Source organism: Pleurodeles waltl, chromosome 8, assembly GCF_031143425.1.
Source record: "Pleurodeles waltl isolate 20211129_DDA chromosome 8, aPleWal1.hap1.20221129, whole genome shotgun sequence".
Classification (NCBI taxonomy): Eukaryota; Metazoa; Chordata; class Amphibia; order Caudata; family Salamandridae; genus Pleurodeles; species Pleurodeles waltl.
The window spans coordinates 686,977,239-687,003,255 of NC_090447.1; the positions used below are offsets into that span (position 1 = coordinate 686,977,239).

Sequence of the window (26,017 nt, forward strand, 5' to 3'; positions counted from 1 at the left end):
TTCAAGAGCCCTCTCTAGCCTAGAGATCTGTCGGCAGTTGTTTCTTTGTCCCTGCTGGGGTCTGCCTACTTTATCCCGTGCCACTTTCGCTAGTCTGTAGACACCAAGGGCTTTTTGAGACATCCTCCTGTGGTGTCCTTGAGAAGGGACCTGCAAGTTTCTTTCTTTGACTTGCCTGAGGTTGATGAGTGCTTTGGCACTGAGAAAGCCTTTGTCGGTTTACGATGCAAAGGTTTCAGCTCAGTTAATCCATGTTTTTTGTGTGTTACTTGCACATACATCTATATCAGTTTCTTGTGTGACTTCTAAATCGATAGTCTGAACCTCTGTGTCCAAGTGTCCCTAAACCACCTGTGTGTCCTCAACATAATCATCCTCCTCATTCAACAATCCGAGATCCCTCAGCAATAAGCTTTCTCTCTTCTGGGCCTACATGGAGTACCTATCCAGTCCCTGCTTCTCCCTGGTTCTAGGCATCTTTGGCTTAAACTCAGTGCATGCTTCGCAGCCCTCAGCGATCAGATACCTAGGGTAGGCAGAAGCTGAAGACTTGGTGAGACTCTGGGCAAATTTGTGGTGGCACTTAAGGAAACATTTAAAGGGTGTTTTCTCCATAGCCCCCGCAATTCCAAATCCCTGACCATGCATTCTCTGACAGCTCTGTCAGTCACCCATGTGCTCCATCTACTGCTACTACTACTGTGTTTTTGGTGGACTTTGATTATTTTTCATTTCAGTCTCAACTACATTGATTGTAGACATGTTCCTTGAGATTCCCTCAATGATCCATTGACTTTTCTGTCAGCATCCCTAAACCCTTGGTTCTGTTGCTTCCAAACCAAACAGTGGCAGAGTAATGCATATCAGGTGAATCCGGGAAAGATTCACACTGCAAAATATCCCTGCCCAATTTCCTTAGCTGGGACCACCTCCATCGCCCCTTTCTGTTAGAATGCTTTCTTTTGCTGGAGAATGTGATTGTGATCTTATAAGTGGAAGAAGGGAATTGGTTGAGGTTTCTGCTGTAAGGGAAGACATACGCCCTGTCCATAATTTGGAAGCCCCTCAGTTGTAATGGCCTTTAAAGCCTGTAGATAAAATGTGTTTGCCTCCAGCAGGTCAAATGTGTTCGCTCAAAGGTAAACTAAAGCAGCTTTCTAGGGGGAGCTGGGGAAAAAGAAGAGAAGAGTTGCTGGACTTGACTGCCCTTGGATTTGGCACAGTCCCTACACTGCCAAGGGCTGATGGCCTAAGAGGTTTGGCAAAATGACAGATCTTTAGAATAGCCTTGATACTTGCAACATTGTCCATAGAAGCTGTGTGCTGAGTCACCAAACACAAAATGCACAATAACCCACCTTGTCCTAAACCTTTTGAGGGAAAGGTCAGCCTTGTTACAAGAGGTATGAGACAAATCATAGCACATCCATCAAGGTGGCTTTTGGACATACCCTGGGAAGAGCGCAGATAACAGCCAAACATGTCTCCCCAGAGCCACCTCTGAGCCCATGGCCCTGGTTACTGATTCCATTGTGTCCAGACCCAATTTGAGGACTGGCTCTACAGCATGCAGCTCACTTATGACCGACCTCTGAGAAGTTAAACTTTAAGCAGTAAGGGTGACCTGGTGGTACCACCTGTACTATATGCCACAGTGCGGTGGCAAGCTAGCAGGTGGTGGTTATCAATGTCACTGCCAAATTTCCAGCAGAAGACCTTCTTTCCAATCACCTAGAGTTCCTTGTATTCCCTGCCAGAAGAAGCCATGGTGGAAGTGCCAGAGTTCTGAGCGAGACGAAGCCTGCAACACCAGAGTAAATCAAAACTCCGGATGTCAGCCTATTGCACTGTGCATACTGTTTGCTGGGAACCCCTAAGTGGATTTGGTCTAGGCTGCCCTACCTGACTCAATAAAAACTCAGTGAATGGAAGCAAGGCCTTCGAAGGACATGGGGCTAACTGGAAGATCGCTTTGAAGAGATACAATTTCATTGTAAGCAACAGCTCCTGCATCATGGCAACCTTGCTGTTGACCGCAGTAATACAAGCCACCTCTGGAGATGGGGTCCTGAGGGATATTCCATCTCAACTGTCTGACCGGTTTCAAGGCTGCAGGCATTTTGAAGGGCCAAGATACCTGCTGGATCCAAATCTGCAGAAGGGAACACATTTGCTGCCTCACTTGTCACTGTCATCATGTGGGATATTTGACATTTGAATGAAGGAGGATTCCCACCCAAAGATGACAACTAGCCTTTGCCAATATTCATCCTTGGCTAAGCATCTGGTTTGGGTTCCAAACCTGTATCCAGCCACCTCCTACAGTCTAACCCTGTATTTAGCCCCCTCTCCTAATATTCATGCCTGACACAGAGTGCCTTAGTTTGAGGTCTAGTTCCCAAAGGATGGGGTTTGTGCCGATGGCAATGGAGTGACCACTGCACAGCACCTGGAGTCAGGTCAGGGCCAGAATCAAGTCATGAGGAGGACGTGTGGGGTCAACAGGCACCAGGGGAATACCCACTGGCTAAGCCCCTGTTAGGGGCCACATCTGCCCCATGGAGCACAGAGGAGTCAGAGGGAATCAATGCACTACAGAACAGCAGTGTCACTGCTTACTTGAATGCCAGGACCTGCAGCAAGCCAGCACCAGGAACAACTGAGATGCAGAGAGCAGGACCGGCACTGGGGCAGGAACCAACATATAACCCGGGGCTGGAGCCAGTGCCGTTTCATCTATAGGAAAGTTATCAACCAGTTCTGTCTCAGAGGATAACTGCATGGGTTGTGACCACAAAGAAGACCTATCTCAGGAGCAAAAACAGCAGCTTAGTGTGACCTCCTCCCACCAGCACCTCTTCTTTTCATCTTTAGGTGACTTGGAAGATGGCAACAAGAGTGACTTAGACCTGAAACACAATCGGCTCCTGGCATGCGCCATCAAAAGCTTCATCGCCTGCTCAATGATGTTTTTGAATGCTTAAGGCTGAACTGATCGCAGGACTTGAAGTTGTGCCTAGGCCAAAAGAACCACAAGAAATTGACATCTGTTTGTAGGAAGCTGGCTCTTTGTATATCATACCAAAAAGAGGTTTACTGTGTAGAGAGTCCAGGTATCCCCTTAGAAGTGGGCAGGGCTTTCTTTAAATAAAAATCCCAAGTGCTCCATTTGTGGTACAGGGATCAACCAGCTTAGGCTAATCAAAAGGGAGTGTTAGACATTTGCTACAAACACACTGTCAATAAATGATAAACACTCAATAAGGAGATCCTTAGCAAATAACACCAGGAACTTTGTTATTGGGTAAGTACCTTTTAAGTTAGCAGTTTATAAGTATAGATCAAATACACTTGCATTGAGTAATGCAGTTATGTTAGCCTGTGGGGAAAAAAAGCATTTACTGCATATGCGTAATTGGCAACGACTTACAAAACTGTTCTTCTGGAGTTAAGGTAAGTATGGGGCAAGGTCTAAGGCAAAACCACCAGGTCACCTCGGTCAGTTCTGGAGCATCTGGGTGCAGGGGTGCTGTTCAGCATCAGGTGCCCTAATGCCATCCTATGGGAAAGAAACATACTGCAAATGGGTACTTGGCAACGTCTCACAGGACTGTTCTTCTGGAGTTAAAGTAAGTATGGGGCAAGGTCCAAGGCAGCACCAGTTGGTCACTTCGGGAGGCACTGCGGCACCCAGGTGCAGAGGTGATTTACAGCACCGGGTGTCTCATTCACTTTAATGGGAAACTGTCCTGGGAAAAAGAGGCTGCAAGTGGAGACTGGGTGATCAGTTCGGCTGAACCCAAAGGGGGCTCAGCTCTCAGGGGTCTTGGAACCTCGTTGGTACAGTAGGTCCACTTTGACTCTGAATCGGGGTGGGGCTTGGGTGCAGTGGTGCTTTCAGGTGTCAGGTTCTCACGGTCCAAGGCTCTTGTGGTTTCAATGTCCTGTACAAAGAGGCTGCAGGCAGAGGGGGGAGGGGGGGGGGGGGGTCTGGGGAGCTCAGCTCTGGAGGATCTCTGAATCTCATGGGCACCTTCTTTTCACTCCTCCTTGGGCTGAGGTGCAGTTTTGCTTTGAACGGCTGGGTCACGCTGACAGACTCATGTTGGTCTTTAGTGTCAGCAAAAATGCAGGGAAGCCGCTCCTCTGCTCCAAAGGAGATGCTGGTTGCTTCTTGAAGTGCTGGCAGCCTTCCCAGACTTTTGGAGGCATATCACCTGCAGGACGAGTCATCTTTGGCACAATTGTAAAGGACAGCAGGCAAGCTGGAAGGGTTGGTGCCAAGTCAGTTGCAGCTCTTCAGTTTTTGCTTCTTGTGGCTCTTCTGTGTCCTCCTTTTTCCTTGGTCCAGCAAATCTGAGTTCCTGGTGTCAGGGGCTACCTTAATATTTAATTTAGGGGTGTTATAAGGGAGTGAAGGGTAGTAGCCAATGGGCTAATAACCCTTAGCGGTTACTACACCCCCACATGAACACTTCCTGTGGGAAGTGGACATACCCATGGCCCAAAGTGACTAATTCCACCTCACATAAGTTGGTGGAATTCCTATTTTCGTGTTCACTTCAGGTAGCCCGCCCTAGGGGTGTGACTAGCCTGTGAGTGTAACACACCTCCTGACTAATGTCCTGGTGCCAAGTGGGCCTCAGGGCAGGGGATGGCATCTCCCAGGACCGGGGAAAGCCTGGGTCGCATATGAAAGATAGCAGGGACTTTGAAGTCCCAGGCCTTAGTATGCTAAATCACTAGCCATCCTGTTCGAGGAGTTGTGAACACCTTTCTCCGGAGCAGGTACTGTTACATTGTTATTGGCCTCCAAAAGGTTGGGCTCCCACCTTTGGGGGGTGGGGGGGACATGGGAAGTTGGACGTCTGTGGTGGCAGGCTGGACTGTACCAATCAGCCAGCACACCTGAGAAACAGTAGATTTCAGGGGGTCCCTCTAAGGAACCCTCTGGGGAATTGGAATCAGTGTGATTTTAGTAATACAATATATTTGATACTAAACACTATAGGTTTCAGTGAAGACATTATGTAGATGAGAAACTGTTTCTGACCAGTTCCCAGTACATACTTTAAGATGGCTTCCCTGTTAAGGTGTAACGTCCTAAGAATTGACTTGGATATCACAGGGGCATATCTGCTCATGCAGTTATTTCGACATATGTAGCATAATGCACCCTGCCTTAGGGCTCCAATGCCATGAAGTGTCTTTGGCATGGCACACAGGAGTGTGCCATGGTATGTTTTCAAACAGTTTGCACCACGTCAGGCAGCCTGCGATGGCAGTCTGTGTTTAATTTTTCTGTGGGTCCCTTAGAGTGGCACAAGACATGCTTCAGCCCTTAGTACCTGTGGCCTAGGTACCAGGGGTACCATCCATTTACTAGGGACTTACAGGGGTGCTAAAGTCCATGCCAGTTGGGATACAATTAGACTTTCATGTTTTAGGGGGATGAGCACTGACACTTAGGTCTGATTAGCAGGCCTCAGTGCACTGTCAGAGTCGAAACCCGGCATCTAGTAGTTCTAAAGGGGGCAAAAAGTGGGGGGACTTCTGCAAATGCATCAAGTTTCCTACACTGGCCGTAACAGGAGTGGCAGGGCTTAAACCCAAACTTTTTCAATAGTGACATACCTAGCACAATATAGTAAAAAGTTGAGTGAAAAAAAAGCTCTGGATCTGTACTGAATGGTGCAGAAAAAAAACAGAATAGACATCAAGGATCCAGGACAGTGCTTCATTGTTCCAGTGACTCCACATGTAACCAATGCTGAGACAGAGCAGGCAAAATCTACCCAGTGCATGAGAGCCATTAGCAAATTTTCAAAACCAGTCTGGTGCCCAGTGGTAATCAAAAAGATGAGGAATCTACAGGGACGAGCAGCTGATCAATTTTAGGAGTCATTTTTCTCTGGTTCCCTCACCAACTTTAGCATGGTGGGTGGTTACGGGATGCTCGAAACAAACCTAGAAAAACACAGCTTTAGGGCTCATTCAGTACGAGTCGCCATACCTTTTAAAGTATTTACATGGGGAAGCCAGTTGGAAAATATTACTTGGTCGGCTGACTGGTAGACAGAAACCACATTAAAAAAGGGTCATTTAAACCCGAGCACAGGGCATCTATTAGAGACCAAACTTTAAAATTGCCAATTTCTCACCTCCAAGCCAGACATTAAACACATTTCCAAGCTATCCTCAAGAAAAATTCAACTATACACAAGTGAGGATTACCCGCACCCACGTTTTAGAATAGTAATGCAATACACATTGTTATTCTCCATTTGTATCTTTGATCTGGTATGCTTATGAATGGGAGCGAATCATAAATGTATTACGTACAGTTGGAATATGCAGTACAAAACTGAATAAAAACAGTAATCAAGCATGGCATATGGTTAAAGATTCAACAAGCAAAATCCAGGAAAGACAAAAAGCAACAAAAAAATCAGTGTAACTTACAGGAGTGTAAAATTTAAAATAAAACAGACAGGCTCTAGTCCTTCTTAGAAGATTGTTCATGCAGATAGAGCGTGAAAAGTTGCCAAACAGTAATTACCACTGCAGAATCAGTTGTGAAGTAGAGGAACTGCAGAGTCCTTAGCACACCGAATACCTTTAGCTCAGGAAAAGGAGCTTCAGATGTGCATTTTGATATAATTAATGTTATTCATTACAGCAAATTCGAAAAGGAAGATCAAAAGGTCTGCTAAATGAACAAATAATTTGTTGAAATGACTTAAAAAAATCCGAATCATAGTAATATTTTGCCTCAAACACTCTAAACACTGCGATATTCCTGAACATTGTGCATCTACATACCTTTACAAGTAATGGCACCTCCTTTTTCACTCCCCACTACTGCCTTGAACCAAAACATTAAATATTACAGGGACATTTTAAGAGTTCCTGGAATGTATAAGAAATGTTCATAGACATGAAATTCACTGATATATCCCTGGACACTAGCCAAAAAAAAGCTTCATAGAAACATCCAGGAACATATTTACAGAGATCCTGTGAATTCAACATTATGGAAAAAGGATTCAGATCATACTACATACATTTCAAGAAACATGTTTGTATTCTGAGAAAAAGCGTACATGCGATGTTATACATTTTTTCTATAATGTCCTTGCTTGTAAGGAAGAACACCAACATTTAAACTAATGTATACTTGTAAAACCCACCATATTCTGAAGGGGCTTCTTAAAACTAGGTTTATCGGGTACAATGAAGTTGTTCTCATGAAATGCGTGAAGAAGCAAGTACTCATTCCGCTCTGAACGTCCACCCATCAGTGTCCTTGACTGCCAAGCAAAAAGAAATATATCAGTAAGGCAAGTTGATGTTCTGCATAAACTGCCACTCCCATTTCCAAACTAGGTCCCAATTTGTGTTTAACAAAGTCGATAATTCACATAAGGAATAGCATATACTTTAAAAATGTTTTTATCAGCGCACTGTACATTTATGCTGTTGTTGGCTCCCTCGCGGGAGACTCGTGTTGAGTAACATACACTATGTTGGGGGTGGGAGGGGGGGTGGGGGGCGGGGAGGTGGGATATCAGATTTGTTTGGCTCAAGATCATTAACTAGCAGATTGCTAAAATCTTAACACAATAAGAAGTTTCTTACAAAAGACGATTTTTACTATTTTAACATGAGATTCCTGATCCAGAATACCCCAGCAACTGAAAGTACAGCATAACATTTTGTAATGCCAGGGAACCATACATGCCTATCAATCATGAACAATCTTACTCTTCCTCTCTCATCCACAAACATTCAGAGGATGCCTTCTGAGCGGTTGAAAAAAAAAAACTTAAATCAGAGTTCAACAAGTGATAGAAGGTAGGCTCTGGTAATATGCAGGGGCCAATTAAGTTCACTGAGTCATCCACCTCATTCACATTTCCTTAGAATCAAATTACCAAGTACAAATGTGTATGAAGTGATAACAAATTTACATCACCAGGGGTTAACAAATAGGATGATCTAAACAATTTGGCCTGAATGAGTATCACTCACGTCTGGCACGCCAAATGTAATGCGTACCTAACTGTGGAATAACATTTAAAGCAGTTCTCTTAAGAATACTACTCACGAGTATAACAAATGATGGCTTAACTGTCCAATAAACAATGATAAACATGGCCTCGTCTTCCCTCAGAGATGAGTGCTCCCTGGAAGAGGTTTTCTGCGAGTGACAGAAGACCAAATCCAGCAAGCAATGGAAACTAAAGAAGTATGATTTGGGGAAGTATTTCCAAACATGACAAACTACGAAGGATTATCCTGAACACTCTTGTGTTCAATGTGAAATCTGAAGGTTTCTACAGAACCCAGAATAGGAAGGTTTTCTGGAGTGAGCTCTACAAGAAAACTTATTTCTTGGTCAACTTGAACATCTAAAACAACCTTGTGAACGCAAGAAGATGTTGACAAATACAAAAAGGTGCATTCTTATAAAGCAAAAAAAGTATTGGCAATCAGTACAACGGCAGAGGTAATGCTTATCTTTTGCAAAAAAATGCTATTAGAAAGCAGTAGTTACTTAAGGCTGGTTCTTAAAAAAATATGAGAGAAAACATGTATAATGAGCAGATTAAAATCCCTTTAAAATGCATGAACCATGTCTTGTATTTCGATTAACACCAAACCACCCATATATTAACTTAAAAATTCTGCTTCTATAAAAAAAAAAATACGTAGTAGGGTATGGATCCCAGGTATAGGTGATGGGGTATGTGCTTCTAAGTAAATCTGGAGGTAGTATTTCTTCTCCATTGTTCCAGAACCTACAGAGTCTGTTGAAGGTGGATAAAGAAGTTATTGGAAGGCTGTACTCAGTCTCGACGCACTGTCATAGCTACTGCTAGACAAAGCTATTGCAAAATCCAAATGCTTATTAAGTAACACTTGACAAGATTTGTATTCCTCTCCTCCACAGAAAATGGAATTGCAGTCAGTTAACCACACTACTGTCCTCATGCTATAATACTCGGAAGGAAGGTTTGGACCATGTTGTCTGATAAACTGGAGAGAATAATAAGAGGTGTACTGAGAAGAAGCATATTAAATAGGATGATTATAATTAGCATTCGTCTACGGTATACCAGCCCCTAGGGACATCTTAGTACTAGGTAAATCTGAAAGGCAGAGTATGGCACTTGGCTGGTTTAAAAAAAAAACATTTTTAAAGGTTTTCAACACTTTGTGATTGTTTACTTGTCTTTAGTCATTGGAAAATGGATGCTTACCTGTAACACTAGTCATACAGTTTGACCGTTTCTTGTGTTACATGTTGTGCAGTAGTTACCCATCTACTGAGCAGTCCTTTTCCATTAAAAGACGTTTTACTTTCTTGTTGTCTACTATAGGTGAATCCAGTGTGACCAACCATGACTTTGACAGAAAGATCAAAATACTTAAATTCATGACCACTATCTTTAGCTTCAATTTTCACTAGTTGTGTAAGGTCCATGCATTTAATTATATACACTTCTATTACGCAAGACTTTCATTCACATGAGAGAAAAATTATCCCATGGGAGAAAAAAGTATCCCATGTGAGTCTATAGGAGCTTTGAGAAACAAAGCTTTCTTATAGGAAAATATGTATATTTTTTACAACACAAATGCATTCCACATTCAATTAGCACAACCCCCTTTTCTATGGGGCTCAGCTGAAGACCTCGAAGTAGCAAAAAACTGTTTTACCACCTTCTGCCCTGTTTGAGCTAATGTCCTCCACTGAGCGTTATTGATGTCAAAGTATGTATTGCATACCGAGTGCAGCTGAAAAATGTCATTTAATTATATTTTTCCTTCTTATGCCAACATAGACCCATTCAATCCTACGTTATCAGCACTTTACCACAACTGCATTTTTTTCTCTGCCAGGGACTAACTGAATTGCTTGAAGACTCCATTTTGCAGTTGTCTTTTTGTGACTGCACTTCCTCTCCCAACGTTAAGTGTTCTATAAGGACCTATTGCCTGTATCTTAAAAGCTCTGCTTCTTTTTAAATCATTTAGGATTTTTGAGAAAACAGAGTGGAATACTTTGATTGTGAAAATTGGAAACCACTTCAGCAATGTCGGATTTCTTCTCACAATAAACCTATCACTCAGTATCATTAGACACTGGTGTTGAACTGTAAGGTGATACAACGTATTTTAATATTTCCTTGTTTATTTGTGCAAACAAATGCAACATAAATCTACTAAAAACCACATTATGGCGCCAGCTTGGTGTAGGACACCTAAGTGGTAACCTACATTACCTACTTCAACATCCTGAAAATGCCTCCCTGGTTAAAATGCTCAAAGGTTACACATTCATGGAACCCCCTCATGCATACTGAAAAATGCACATTAGCTTAACCAAAATCAAGATTGCTGGAAAAAAAAAAAAAAAGGTACTGAAGTATTCCTCTTTCATCGTCAGGTTGTGTTAATGATCTTTAGTGCTAAACCACGAAACATGTTTGTTTAGCTGCATACGCATCCATGCTGTCAGCCGTCTTGCCTCTCCTTTTCACACATGTGCCTGGCAAGTTAAGCTGTCCTCACAATCACTTCAGGGATGATACTGCCAAATTTAGTCTCTTAGGGTCCACTGCCAAATATTTCACCCTGGTGCATGGTTATTAAGAGCGGTTTATGGTCGTACCATAGCTATGTTGTCAGGCGTGTTACAGTGCAATCTGGTGCCATCAGAATCATGGTCATGTATTACAACTGCTCTGTTGATTGCCATGCCTCTGAGTAGTGTTGGGGGAAAAGTATAGGGAGGTGCCCTCAAACAACTGAGAAAGGCTGTGCGTGCCCCTGGAGAGGGGACGCATGTACCTGGATGTGAAGTTTTGGCATTTTGCATTAATGTTTTACTGAAAAAAAAATATTAATGGCAACATCTTTTGTTCCATTGTCTTCTTTATCGATTTAACTCCCACTCATGAGGAAAGCGCAACAATGTCTTCAACTTACCTGTAATAACATTCTGTTCTACTGGCAAGGAGTCACTTGGAAAATCTAGAAAAAAATGGCTCAGTGCCAATCAACTTGCCAAATTTGACAATGTGTAGGAACAAGGACCTTCTTCCTTAAGGACAACATTGTTGTGGTGCTGACCGTCTGAATTTCTACCCTTGAGTCCTGTATTGGGCTTTGAACAGTTTCAATGCAAAAGTCACCAATCTTCACCTGTGGAAAATAAATATGTGTGGCAGCCTCATGTAATGTGCAATGACCTTGTCTTGGTGTTTCGTCTGTTCTACTACTGACCTGTGGCAATCACTTTAAAGCTTTCTCTGATTTGTGAGTGACAACCACTAAATCCTCACAGTCCACAAAGGCTGTGCCATTGAATTGCAAGCCATTCCTGCACTTAAGGCTTGTGTATGAAAGCTCTAACCTGGATACTTGACACCATTCACTAGAAAAATGACAATTGTCTTTTTCATATAGTGACTTCTGGGCAAGATTAACCTTAGCCCAGCATGCTTGCACTCTCCATATGGATGGTGTGGACAGTACTGGGAACATACTTATCTCTACTCCACAAAACAAATCTAGATGGGGTGGTACGGAGGATGATTTTCTCAGCATGAACTTGAACCACAACTTTATAGGCATCAAATTGTCTTGTTTATACTACAATGGCACTGCAGTAACAATCTCTTTACCAGGCATGTCACCAACATAGAGCTACAAATGAATGGTGTTGAGAATTAATATATACAATACATCTAGAAATTGTGAAAATACTCCTGGTGCTAATTTTATGGCAAAATAAACTATTTTGAAATTGCAGTTTTCTCAGTGCTACAAATGGCATCATTATCGGGTGCCTGCAACGTGTGTGGATTTACAAATAGGCACTTTTTAGCTCTACGATTGCCTGGAAATCTAGCATTAGTAAAGGCATTACATGTTGTAATACTGTCCTCTTGAATTTCTGAGTCTTAACAGATTCACATAAAGCCTGCAACTCTGATACTGATTTCAATGTTCGAGTCCATCTCTAGGTGGAGAAACTTCACAGAATAGACTTGGACTCCTTTCTTTGTGGGGAAGCTTTTTATGATCCTTCAAGCATTAATGACCGTACTCCTAAAGGGACCTGAATATGATCAGTATGCATGTTGATTTGGTCATGTATTTGGTGGTTTGTGCGTCAATTCTACACCCTAATCTTCATTTATCATTTGTAAAACTCATTTGTCTAAGGTGATTAGTTCCTGTCAGACCTCATTCAAGGGCTACAGGGCACAAAAGGGCTTATGGTCCACAATCATGGTGGTTGGGGGTAGTTTGTCTCATGCCTTTTTGCAATTTGGGCCAAGAACACTCTTTCTGCAGTTGACTCTTGGCGAAACCCCAGCAAGCAGTCAAAGGCTTCTCAGGAACTCAAAAGTCAATCACCAGCAAACAAATCAATGTCTAGCCCAATGCTGGTCTTAAAAGAAGAGAATCACTTTAAAGTCAGAGCAAAACGAAATACTACACATTCCAACAAGGGTTTAGTACAGAGTTCGATATTCCAGGCTAAGGGTTACCACAGAGCGTCCCAGCACCTTTAATTTCCTCTTCCATGGGCCTTCAAACTCTTTGGTATCTAAAGGGGATAACAGGACATAGGCAACAATAGGCACAGGTGTGACCTCACCAAGCAAGCACCACCTTTAAATAACCCTTAAGTCAGTTTGTGGGCTAGCAAGCTAAATGTTCATGCTGACAACATTTACCCAACAGCAAGCTTGAATCTACACTTAAAGATATATACTCAGTCTTATTTCCAGGACCTATGCTGTATGAGAAAAAAGCTAAAAAGCTGTAGCAGCTCCAATCAGCATGCTTGTCTGGCTCTAATCAACAGCCTCAAAAGTAGTGCAGGGCAACCAGCAGCAACCTCACTCTTCACTAGAGCTGCTCAGACCAAGAGTACAGCAGTCTGGTTAACAGGTGCTTTGGCCTTTGCTGTTGTGGCCTCAGAGCTGTGGGGCAGGGTCTCCTCTAAAGCTCAATGTGGAGCTTCTCAAGATATGCTATACATCAAGAAGCCACAGCTTGAGATATTCCAAATAGGTTGCATGCATGCTAAAAAGCACACTGCTGGTCTGCAAGTGATCCTCACACAGTTCACCACAATAACCAGTCAGGGAGACCAGGTGACCTTTTACATCTTGAGAAGTGCAGGTTGCCCTTCTGATGTCAGTCTGCTTCTTCTGGCTGCGTGGCACCCTGTGAACATACCTGCATTGGAAACCTTCTCCTCCTGCACAGCAAAATACACTCCTTGACTGGGCCAGAATGGGATGGTTTGGGTCCTACTTTTATATTCCTTTCCGAGACAAGACATGTGGGTCCAGTCTAAATTTCTGTAACCGGTTTTAGGTGCTTCCTTTTCAAATGTCATATCCTTTCTGCAGTTCAGACATCACATTTAAGCAAAGTGATGGCTCTCAACAGGTAATCGTGATGCTGGCCTCAAAGAGGAGTATCCCAAACATCATCAACAATAAAGTGTGAAGACACTGCACATGGCAGTCATCAGCCTTCCTGAAGTAGCAATGAGAAAAAGACTAAAGAGCAACTCCCTCAACCTTAAAAGGGTCTGCTGAGTCACCCCTCTACCGTATCATAAAGCAAATGGCAGTGCTCAGACAAATGTAGACGGACAAGGCAGCCCTGTCTCCATCCTACCTCATTTCATTGTGTGGGCCTCCACTACACAACTAAAGCACTGGAAGCAATACACTTCACTGTCTGTTTATTGTTTTATAGTTATTTAAAAACATAACCATTAAAAATAAGAACAAGATAAGTTAAAAATTTGTTATGAAACCACATATCATCCTCATCACAAGCAAACAGGACCAGCCATGCGCCTACTGATAAATAAAGTTTTGATGGCTGCATAGTTACTAGAGCTTCCCTTATCAATGAACAATTGTGTTAAGCAGTGCATCATCTGTATACTGAAGGCAGTGTATGTGGGAGCCTGCAAACTTAGGTGAAAGGCACGGGCTGCTGCTAGTGCAGCTTTTATATCTGCCAGGTACAGAATGAACAAGAGGGGGCTAGGATGCATCCCTGTTTTACCCCAGTGTTAGTAGAGATCTTATGCAACGTAACCCTGTTTGGTGACAGTTTCACTTGCACCCGGGTGTTGGTGTACAGGCTCATAATAGCTCTCAACAGGCTTTCTGGAATACCCCTGTTATCAGTTTCTGCCATAGTTTCATTCTATCCATTTTGTCAAATGCAGTAGTAAAGTCAATAGATGCTATGTACAGAGGAAGGTCGCCTTTGATGGAGGCTGCCTCAATCAGAGATGAAAAAATTATCAAACTGTCTTCGGTTCCATGACCACGTTTGAAGCCCGATTGAGTAATGGGAAATAAGGACTTAGCATTGGCCCAATCTTCTAGCTCACTGTTCAAAACTTTTCCAAAACATTTCCCACCAATGCCAAGGAGAGCTAGGAGCATGAAATTAGCTGGATCATCACACGCTCCTTTTTTAGGAAGCGAGGTTAAAATTACGCCTCTGTAACTGTTGTGCACGTCATTTGACAGGATGCAGTGCTTAAAAAGAGGGCTTAGTAGGGAGGCCCATTCCCCAAATTGCTGATTTAAGTATTTCAGTGAGGAGGCCATTGGGACCCGGAGCCCCTGCTGTCCTAAAGGATGCTAGTATGAGTTAGATCTCATCTTCTCTAGCAATGTCTTCGCCCCATTGCACAAGGTTTCCGTGGTCACGATCCAGTGTATCAAATAGCAGTACTAAACCGCGGGGATCAGCCATCTCTGATATGTGTAAGCTGTAAATATAGTTGGTCCATTTTGCGGATGAAATTGACAGCTTGACCCTGCATGTGTTCCTCAATCTATTCTATACCATTGTCCAGAATTTTGCAGAGCTTTTAATTTTTGTAGCTTTGTAAAGTTCTGCCCACACAGAGTCTTCTTTTTGTCTAGCAGTTTCCCAAATTTTTGCTGCACAGGTCTTCCTGACTTTCTGAATTGTCTCCACTACGGGACAGGCATGGACGTTGTTCCGAGCAGCCCCGTTTGTTTTAGGGCCCATAGCTCTGGAGTGTGACTGCTTTTTTTCCCCCCGATAACCCACAATGCTCTCCATTCCTGCAAATCTGCCAGGTAGGAGGCTCAGGAACCCTCCCCAATGCGGGGGTGATGATCCTTGGTCCCTTGCGCCTTCTCTAACAGCATCAGCAGTTCTTTTTTTACATTCGATGGACCATTTTATTCTGTGCAGGCTACAAACATTATCTTACATGCCTATTGTATGCATTTGTGGGTGTCTAGCGGATGATCGGGGGAGAGTGCAGGTTAGCCGGATATGGTCACTGGTCAGACTGTGCTGGACTTGGAAGTTCTGCACCAAAGACGGCCTGTGGAGGATCTATCCATACTCCAAGATGTGATATGGTAAACCAGGCATCCCAGCGGTCCTAGCAAATACTCACAGTAGTGCTGTCATGTTTGTGCCACAAGTACACAATTGTAGGAAAGGACCTCTTTTTGTATTATCACCACTGTGTCCCATGTTGTTGGACTGATGCTGCTGATTTTTTGACTCTGTATTGTAGTGGGCCTTGCTATCCAGGAACCAGAGCATGTGCTCTAACACCCAAAATAGGTGTACCATTGACTCATACTAGAATAGCTCATTTAACCTACTTATAAGTCTCTAATATATTTTTATAAGAGGTACCCAGGGCTAGTAAGAAATGTGACTAGTGGCCTACAGCACTTAATTTGGCTACCACTACAGTGGCAAGCTGAAAACGTGACTCTAAGCCTGAGACTGAAGCCTAGTTGGACAGCTTTAAACCTGCCACCTCCAGATGCTAAAATAAACTCTTTTGCCAGGTGAAACCTTCCTTTTCAAAATTAGTAAGCCACCCCTTCAGAAGAACTGGGTAGCACACCATGCAAGGTGCCTAATATTAAAAAAGGCATGTTTCTTTTGTATTAACATGCCCCGACATTGAAAATATGACATTGCCACTTTCACTGTAGTAAGGTCAGTGGTCCAACTAGCTAACATCGAGTTTCCCTAGCCACCATGCTAATTTCAAATTTTCATTTGGGACCACCAAAGATAATACTTCATTGCCGAGATAGGACTTAAGTTAACTTTTAATAGAAAGGGAACATCAAAAGTCACCACTTTGTTGCCCAAACCTTTGGTAGCCTTTCCTGTTTATCTGCAGCATTTGTCTCCCGAGACACCAGGCTGTCCTCCTGCTAGAAAGTGTGGCGTGCTCCCTGGAACAGGAAACAAACTATTGCAGAATGAAGGAGGTGTGACCGCCTCCAGCAGGAGGACTACCAGGCAGTGGCCACAGACTGTCCAGCTTCAAATAGGCTACTCAGTGAAGCAAATGGTGATGACACCATCTGCCCACTCTTTTGTGTAGGCAGAAAGGCTGGCATCTCCTTCCTAGGGGGAAACCAGTTGCAGAAACAGTTTTCCAGGAGGAGTGGCTCCTTATGCTAGGTAGATCTCTGGGGTGTGCCCAGGGCTTATCACAGGGGAATAAGGCTTGCACCACCTTCGTTTATGGTAAAGATGGGTATCCTAGGATTATTTGTGGGCCAAACCCCTAGAAAGTGACATGAAGTGGAAAGATTAAACTTTTGAGAACTACTGCTCCATTGGCTAGTGAGTCCTCACCTCCCATAAAGACACAATGGTACAAATGTGGCACCCCCAACCCACAGTCTTAAAATAACTGCTTGACTGGCAAGAAGACTGAAGGACTGCCCTGTTGCTCCCTGGACCCTGCAAAGAGAGGCTTCAACAAAGACTGGACTGCATCTGCTAAACCTGAGGAACAAAACAAAGAGAACTCTCTCTGCAGCGGCCACTTGTGGAAAAAGGATTCACTTGAGCCAGGGTAGAAGATACTTGGAAGGCTCGGTGGCTAGCCCCCTGTTCAGCAGCAGGGACACAAAAGCTAAAGGAAACCTGCACTTGTGAGAGCCCAGGATCACCTGCCTGCTGCAGAAGTGCCTGCTGGGCTACAGAGTCCAGGACTTTCAGAGGTGTCCCAAAGTTCATGGGCCTGTGACTATCGGCAGAGTGGACCCTGGTCATCTTGCAAGAAAGACACTCACCAGTGGACAACCACTAAAGACTGCTGGAACCAGAGACCAGTGGCAACTGGACCTGCACTACACTTCACTGGGGCATTGAGGGAGAGAGTCCCGAGGCAGAAGGCAACCCCTGACGTTTGTGGACCAAAGGGTGGCCCAAGAAGCACTCCCTGCTGCTCTTCCACATCACATCTCCAGCATCTTCAGCATCCTTAGCATCTTCTCATCATTCCCAATCCCCAGCATCAAGACCATTTCTTTGCTTGAATCACAATAAAATCTTCTGTGAGGACTCAGACTGCTCGATCAGACAGGTAACTGCCTCCCCAGATCTAAATGGTCCCTGCTTCTGGCTCCCAACCAATTGTGGTAGTATGGGAGGGTTGGTAGTCATTCTAGCTCGCCTGCTCAGGAACTACATTTTACAAAATATTATTGATACCTAAAAGAATGTCCTTACTTTTTAAATATCATATCTCTGGTTCCCCTAGATTTTTTGTTTTAGCGTCTAATTTAAGATAAAAATAAGCACTTTTTTTAGATTCATTTTGGATTTTTATTGTGTCTTGTTTTTTACCTAACATTGTTTTAGCACTTCTAAATGCTTGTTCCTTTGATTAAGCCAGACTGCTCTATACCACAGATGCACAGGACTGATCTAAGGCTTCCTTAAAAAAAACTAACTGGACTTGATGAAGATTGTGATATTAGATGGTGAGGTCTCACCATCACACCACATAAAAAGCCACTTTCCTACAGCAATGAACCCACATACATGTCAGGGCAAGATTGTGTGTGATACACTGAAGTGAACATTTGCGTAGGCGGGGATGATAGGCTACACTCTTTTCTGAGACAGAAGAAATGTCTGGCAAGGCCTATTTCACAAAAATCAGTATGCTACCATGGCAGTATCAATTCAACAACCCAGGACACTAACAGTAGCCTCCTGTTGAAATAAGAGCGTGAAGGATATAAACAGGACCGGCTTTAGGACGGTGCGGCCGCACCGGGTGCTGACCTAGATTGGGGGACACTAGCCTCAGGGTGACGCTGATTATAAAACATCTTCTGAAAAGTTCCTTGTGCGTCCAGCCTTCAGGAAACAATTAAAATGTCAGGATACCTCTTCTGATTAATGTTCCTGCTAGGGAGAGAAATGGGAGTTTTGCCAACAGCAGCTTCGACTCGCCATAAAGTAGCGCAGAGGGTTAATATACCTGCTGCAAAGAATAGAACTATATTTTATGTGGATTAGCTGAGTGGATTAGTAAGGCCAGACTTTACAGTGCATTAAAACAAATTAATATATGTGAAAGAGAGCTATGGAGAGATGAGGGGCATCTTTGTGGGGTAGTAGTGAGTAAATCCGAGGAGGTGGTCATGGGGTGGGGGTGCCAAAAATGACTGTCACACAGGGTGCCACCAGTGCTAAAGCCGGCCCTGGGTGCAAACCTCCAGGTCTCAGAGACATTTCTGGTTCTAAGCATTATTATAGTCATCCCTAGACCTCAGGGCAAATGCTAAACCAGCAAGTTAGCTCACATGCCACGCTGAGGGCACTCTCGCCCCAAAATATACTTTTACTGAACTTAAAAACTACAAAAGAAAGTGAACTGCTGTGAACTTTGACTTAACTTTAACATTTTAATTGATAAGTCAGACTATTTTAAAGCAACTGCCACCTAGGCAACTGATTATTTTTTTAGAGACTTATGAACTTGAACATTTAACTATTTGCTTATGAAATGATTTCTCTTATTTTAATCATTTCTTTATACAAAATAACTTTTTACAAGTTTGTGGCTCCGATGCCCTGATAATGGCAATAGCCCGTTATAATTCTGTGATGGCAACAATTAAAAATAGTGCTAACTTTGTTTGTTAGAGTACATTTAATGTAACAGAAGATACCGAGAAAAATATGCAAACTTTTATTGGATTTTTTGATTAACAGGAGGTCAGACATTACCATGACATTCCCTGCAATGTTTGTGATTTGCAGGGCAAGCGGCAAGACATTCAGTTCACACATGATTTGCAAGATAAATTTAGCATCCATCCAAGTGTGCTCCAGCATGTAGAGGAGATGTTGAGAATCACTATAAAGGAAAGAACAGACTTAGTGTAACTAAAATGAAGCAATTAACAATCGGGAACAACAAACGGTGAAGTGGCATAATGCAGTTAACACGAGGAAAGCCTGGTTCACATCGATAGTCTCCTGTCAACTGGAGGTTAGTATCTTCAATTAAACTACCAAGTAAAACAATGAGCTCTTTTTTACAGACTGCCCTCTGGAAAACAAAGGATTTTTTTTTTAATACCCAAACTCCTATAACCATGTGTGCTGTAAACCATCACACATAAGAGATGCCTTTATTCTATCTTTACGTTACAATGTTCTCCGGAATGAGTGAACCTCACGTGCACCGAGTATTTCTCCAAAAATGGGCAACAACTCACAACTATTAATGTACTATAGATAGATGATAACGTACTGAAAACATGCAAGGCATTTTTGGAACTTATAAGTAAACTTCCTACTATACCTCTCAGTCATAATTAAAATTACATTCAATGGTTTTGATGAACTCAAAGTCCCATTTGCATTTTCTCAGCAACTGGAAATAGCAGCCATAAATGTAAAAGGGAGAGAATTTCAATGTAAAGTTCAATACCTGTAAGAGTTGCGGATATTTTCTGCTGGCATGACAATCCTCTCAGTTTTCAGCATTTGAAGGACAAGATCAGACAGATGGTAACTCTTGCACCGAATTAGCTCTTTGGCGGAAATTTGCACATCACAGATCATTCTGCCACAGGCCGCATTCCTTTCAGCAAAGCCACCCCGGCCCTTTAAAAAAACAAATTGTGATGTAAGCATGTAGTGTTGTGACCTCTCACTGTATCACTTAGAAACGGTATGAAAAATGAAACGGGATCCAAAATGTCCATACATATCAAATTATATACAGTACACAGAAATGATTTCTCCTGGTAAAAAAAAAAATCATCTTTTTATTTTAAAATAAAAAAATCACGTCAGCAAAGGTGGTCTGATAGTAGTGACTTCATTTATGAATCATTACACTAGCATGTTTTTATTTTTTGTTTTTTTTAATTTAATTTTTTTAAACAAAGCGACTAGCCTAGCTAATATTTACTTGGATTGAGTTGTTCATGGACTCTTCACCACTAGCCAAATGTTCAAATGTGTATTTCATTTTACACAATTTATATCAAAGAAAATTAACACAATTTAAATAGCATGCTATAATTGGCTTCTGAGGTACTTTGTGAACATTTGAATTGTCAAAGGATTTTTACTATTTCTATCTTTCAATATAAATTCAAGATAAGCGTGTCCAACTTATTAATTTAACTGTCTGCCTTTATTACACAACATCAGCACCATTACATCTTGTTCATACAGTGCAACTAGGCTGGATAGACATTATACTTTCTTCTTTAGGGGAAGAAGGGGACGAGGAAAGATCCTCCGTATATATTTGTTTAAATTCCAACAGCTTACTTCTGGGACATTAGATAAGGGAGAGGCCGAAGATTAACAACGTGAACAATGAGCCCTTTGTGATTTATCCAGCAAACACACTTACAATGTAAGTCCATACCTAGATACACTTTCAGCTGATAAAGCAGATATGTTAGTTAAGAAATTTCTAATGATTAATGTGTGTTTATTAATGAGAAAAATGCACAGAAAAATGAGCGCGCTCGAAAATGTGCCCTCGGGGAGTTGTCAACATGTGTACTAACAGAAGCAAAATAATAGAAAAATGTAAAAGAAAAGTACTAATATGTCATAAGGAAATGTATAACTTATGTTTTATCTTAATTCATATTCGTAATTTAGCCGGACTAAAGGCCTGGTTTCACTGGCTCTCGCTTGTTCTGAACATGAAGAAATCGAATGTCTTTCACAGGACTGGTAACCGGGAATGGCAAGCCGCTCAGCTAGAACATTTTGCAAATGAACCAACGGACAGAAGATAAGGACAATTTGATACAATTATGTGTAGTGTAGGTTAAATGTACTTTCCCAGGACTTGAACAATAGAGGAACTGACTAAAGACTTGTATGCAACAATTTTGTTACCTGAAGAGCTGGATGATGTTCTCATCGCAAGAAGAACCAATCAGTCTTATGGGACATAAGACTTATGCAAAATTAAAGATTTGGTAAACAAAAACTATAGGTTAAAGTCATAATTTGCGATGGACTGACCAATTAGCAATTAGTGGGATGGACTGGGAGACCCTAATAAAAAGTCATGACAGGGGGCGAGAGATCAGAACTGCGAGGAGAAAGTTGATGACGTCAGGAGATGTTGTCCGAGGTGCTGACATTATGGCGTATACTTTGTGAGCCTGATCCATAGCTGACCATTGATGACCTGTAGACAAAGACTGACTGGTTGCTATGAAAATGTGACTGACAATTTGTGCCTTTTCTTCTAGGTACTAACTGCGCTGTTTTGTAGATTTTCTCTTTAGGTAGATTTTTTCCAAATTAATGTTTTCTCTAAATTGTTTTCGCATGAAGACCCACATGCTAATGCTAGTCTTGGTTAGGTAGGCTGACAGGGGAGACGTTGACGGTGACAAATGACTGACAAATTAATTTGCTGAAATTGCATCTTTACTGCTGATATGCATCGACTTATGGTTTACATCTTGCTTATGTTTTCCCTTGGATAGAAATGTTTTCATTGATGAACTAATAAAGATTGCTTAATAAAGATATAATTAACAATTGATTAGAATTGCAATCAATAGGGAATAAAAGTTGTTAACCTTTTCCATGAGTGATGGTCATTTCTTATTAGTATGTTTTTCTTTGTGGTTTCTTAAGTGTTTGATCTTGATCTATTGATGTTGATTATTGGTTCAGTGATCACTGCAAGATTAGGATACTCCATGCGATTCAAAAGGTTCATCAACCTATACCCCTTGTAAATGTACTTACTAAGGACCGGGCGCGCTAGGACAGCTAAAACGTGCTTGTAGTTTTTAACAGTTTCACTGCGTGCACCAAACACATTCAGGGTTGGATAAACTGACAATTACTTTTCCTCAAAGTCCACCAGCCCGATTTCGATCTTTTCTCTTGGCCTAGTGAACTTCCGGTCACTCTTTACTTGTGCTTTATATTTGTAGAATCTTTTTCTGTTCTTTCATGTACCGTTAGAAAACAATGGCTGTGGGAATTTTTTCACCAGTCCCATAGCAGTCATGGCTTGTTTGGCTCAGACTGCAATAAAAGCCTTTTTATCATGGGCGTCCTGGGGCTGATAACGTGCCAAAAACTGAGCACCAAGTACATACCTTTAGCAGAGCATCAGGGAAGTGATGTATTCCACGGCTTCCTCCTGGAGGTGATGTGGGGTTAAAGCCTCAGTACTCAATATGCATCAGATAATCGAATCATGGTTCGGTCAGGTCCAATCGGTACGTTAGCTTTTAAAATAAAAGTACTTCTAAGCTAACATGCACTAAGGAAAAGTATTATACATAAGATAAAAAGGGCTATGTTAAGCGTACTAATGGGAATCTGTACCCATGGTAATCTGGGACAGGCTTTTGGGATAATGTGCTTTGGCTCCTATGTGGGTATCTCAGTGGGACTATTCGAGGTACTGCTGACACAGTGATCAGACTCCCAAACAGATGGGCACTGTAACTGCTTAATGTCACAATACCTCTGTCTTTAGTGAGGATTTAGTTATGTGTTTTCAAGGGAGGCAGCACCTAAAAAATACTGAGTATTCTGCAAATACATCTGCAAGTGGTTCCATAGTTTGGGGCCTAAAAAGCATGCATTTTCCACATTGTGCACATTTGAAAGCAAGCAACACAAATGAGCAGAAAACATCATAAAGCCTGAAGAGTCTTACATGTTCAGAACTGTGAAACTAAGCAGGCAGGCTTTTGAAAGTAATGTCCACTGCATAGTACACAGGAATGTTCCCTGCCCTGAATGCACAAGGACCAAGTGACATACCTTCTGTAATGTTCTTTCTGGTGGATACTCTATATAACCGCAGAAGTCTCTCCTTGTGTATTTCACCAGACTAGATCTGTAAAACTCAAAAGCACAGGTAGGTAACCCTGTGTGAGAATGCGTCAATGCTGTTTCACTGGATGAAAGTGCCACCTAGACACAGCAATGGTAGTTGCTTTCAAGAACTCTCCCATGCCCCCAGACATGAAGCCCACTAGCAAACTGAACGAGCCAGTGTGCAGATTCCCAGATTTGGATATTTTTAGATGGAAGAGACCATACCATACGACGAGGTGGTGGGAGGAAGGTCATAACACCAGAAAGAGTGTTACCAAAGGTAAGTAATTTGTTCTTCTGATGGATAATTCTAACTGCAGATTCCTGATTGTGAGAACAGTTAACAAATCAGTACCTCCCAATATGGAGGGTATGTCTGTAGGAGGCTGGCCTGGTTTGCAAGTAGGTACCTTGGGTCCTTTTACCTTATATCAGGTCCAGTTATCCCTTATTAGTGAAATGTAGTAGTGTTCTAGCAGCCTAGGCTGATCGAGGTAGCTGTAGCAGAGCAGCTTAGGCTGAACTAGGAGACATGCAAAGCTCCTGCAATACCACTATAGTTACACAGTACTTGTACACAATAAAAGACAATACTCCGTGTTACCAAAAATAAAGGTAGTTTATTTTAGTGACACAAGGCCAAAAATATCTTAAAGGCAATACTCCTTCTGGAGTTCAGTATTATACACAATATATACACTAGACACGAAAATAAGGTAAGTAATTAGACATAGGATAGTGCAAACAATAGGAAATGCTATAGAATGCAATAGGAGAAAATAGGTCTAGGGGGAACCCAAACCATATAGTAAGAATGGAATGCGAATCACGAATTCCCCCCTAGACAAGTGTAGTGTGTAGAGAATCGCTAGGAGAGTAAGAAAAGCACAAAGGTGAGTAAAATACCCCAACCCAGAGCCCAGGAAAGTAGGAGTAAAGTACTGCAAGTTTCTTTAGGACACACTACAAGTCGTGATTAGAGTTACTGCAAGAACCAAGCAAGACTGCAAGCAACAAATGGTGTATTCCTGGACCTGAAGACCTGTAAAGAGAGGAGACCAAGTCCAGAAGTCGGAGAAGGTTCCAGGAAGGACAGGAGCCCCTGCCAACCTAGAAGAGGGTGCAAAAGAAGAGTTCCCGGTTGGACGAAGAGTGCAGAAATGCACCAAGGGAAGATGGCTGCGGGTTCCTGCATGATGCAATGGATGTCCCACGTGGAGATGTTGGATGCAGGCAAGTTTCGGCGCTGAATTCGTCCAACAAGCCTTGGTTCAAGCAATGTCGCAGATTGTGTCAAAGTGGCGTTGCTCGGACCCAGGAGGGACCTGGGGGCCTCAACTCTGAGGAGGCAGAGGGGGCTCCAACATTGGAGGGAACCCATAGATGACCATGCAGAACCCACAGAGGTCCCAGGACACGGGGACAAAGAAGGTGCAAATTGCGGTTGTTGCAGCACTACAAAAGAAGGTTCCACACCGCCGCAGAACAACTCAGCGAGTTGAGCGTAGCAGGATATAGTGATGGGGACCTGGGCCAGGCTGTGCACGAAGGATTCTTGCAAATAGTGCACAGGGGCCTTAGGAGGTGAAGATGACACAGTGCACAGGGGTACTGTCGTAAACAGGGAAGGCAAGCTCTTACCTCCTCCAAATCTGGACAGCAGGACCTTAGGACAGTGTGTTGAAGGGGTCCACCACCTGTGTTCCAAGGAGCACGCTCATCGCCAGGAGAGCAGTCCAAGAGAACCGTTCGTCGTCTTAGAAGGTGCCTGCTGGAACAGGGGAGTGCCTCAGGAGATTTCGTCGGTCTTTCTGGATCAAGGTGAAGACAGGGAATCCCTAGAGCGTGCACACCATGGAAACTGTTGCAGTTGCTGGCTGGAGCTGAAGTTGCAGAGGAAAGGTAGCCCTTCTGGATACTTTATTGCTGTTACAGCGGTTCCTGGAGAAGTCTGCGGTCGATCTGAGGTCAGAGGATGAAGTGGTAGTTGCATAGGATTCCTGATGGAAACTTGCAAGCAGAATATGAAGAGAAGCCCACAGGAGAGACCCTAAATAGCCCTGAGAGGGGGATTGGCTACCTTATCAGGTATGGACCTATCAGGAGGGGTCACTGACGTCACCTGCTGGCAATGGCCACTCAGAGGCCTCCAGAGTGTCCCCACACCTTGAAAAACAAGATGGCTGAAGTCTGGGACACACTGGAGGAGCTCTGAGCACCACCCCTGGGGTGGTGATGGACAGGGGAGTGCTCACTCCCCTTTCCTTTGTCCAGTTTCACTCCAGAGCAGGGACTGGGGGCCCCTGAACTGGCGTAGACTGGTTTATGCTAGGAGGGCACCATCTGTGCCCTTCAAAGCATTTCCAGAGGCTCTGGGAGGCTACCCCCTCCCAAGCCTGTAACACCTATTCCCAAAGGGAGAGGGTGTAACACCCTCCTCCCAAAGGAAATGCTTTGTTCTGCCTTCCTGGGACTGAGCTGCTCAGACCCCACGAAGGCAGAACCCTGTCTGAGGTGACAGCAGCTGTAGTTGCAGTGCAAGCCTGAGAGAGATGGTCTGGCAATACTGGGGGTCCATGGTGGAGCCCCCAGGATGCATGGAATTGGCTCCCCAATACCAGATTTGGAATGGGGGTTAGTTCCATGATCTTAGACACCTTACATGGCCCTATTCGGAGTTACCATTGTGAAGCTACATTGACCTATATGTAGTGCACACGTGTAATGGCATCCCGCACTCACAAAGTCCCGGGAAGTGGCCATGAACTATGTGGGGACACCTTTGCTACTGCAAGGGTGT

General features: G+C 43.1%; 1 protein-coding gene across 1 annotated transcript in view; it reads right to left on the minus strand.

Moving 5' to 3' along the window:
* POLA1 (DNA polymerase alpha 1, catalytic subunit) overlaps positions 1–26,017 on the minus strand; it is a 1,729,782-nt gene that overhangs the window by 1,359,943 nt on the left and 343,822 nt on the right. The window contains exons 20-22 of the mRNA XM_069204808.1: positions 19,817–19,992; positions 19,108–19,237; positions 7,191–7,310 (exon numbers count right to left, since the gene is read on the minus strand). Coding sequence (XP_069060909.1) covers positions 7,191–7,310; positions 19,108–19,237; positions 19,817–19,992 — 426 coding nt within the window. The remainder of the gene's footprint in view (positions 1–7,190; positions 7,311–19,107; positions 19,238–19,816; positions 19,993–26,017) is intronic.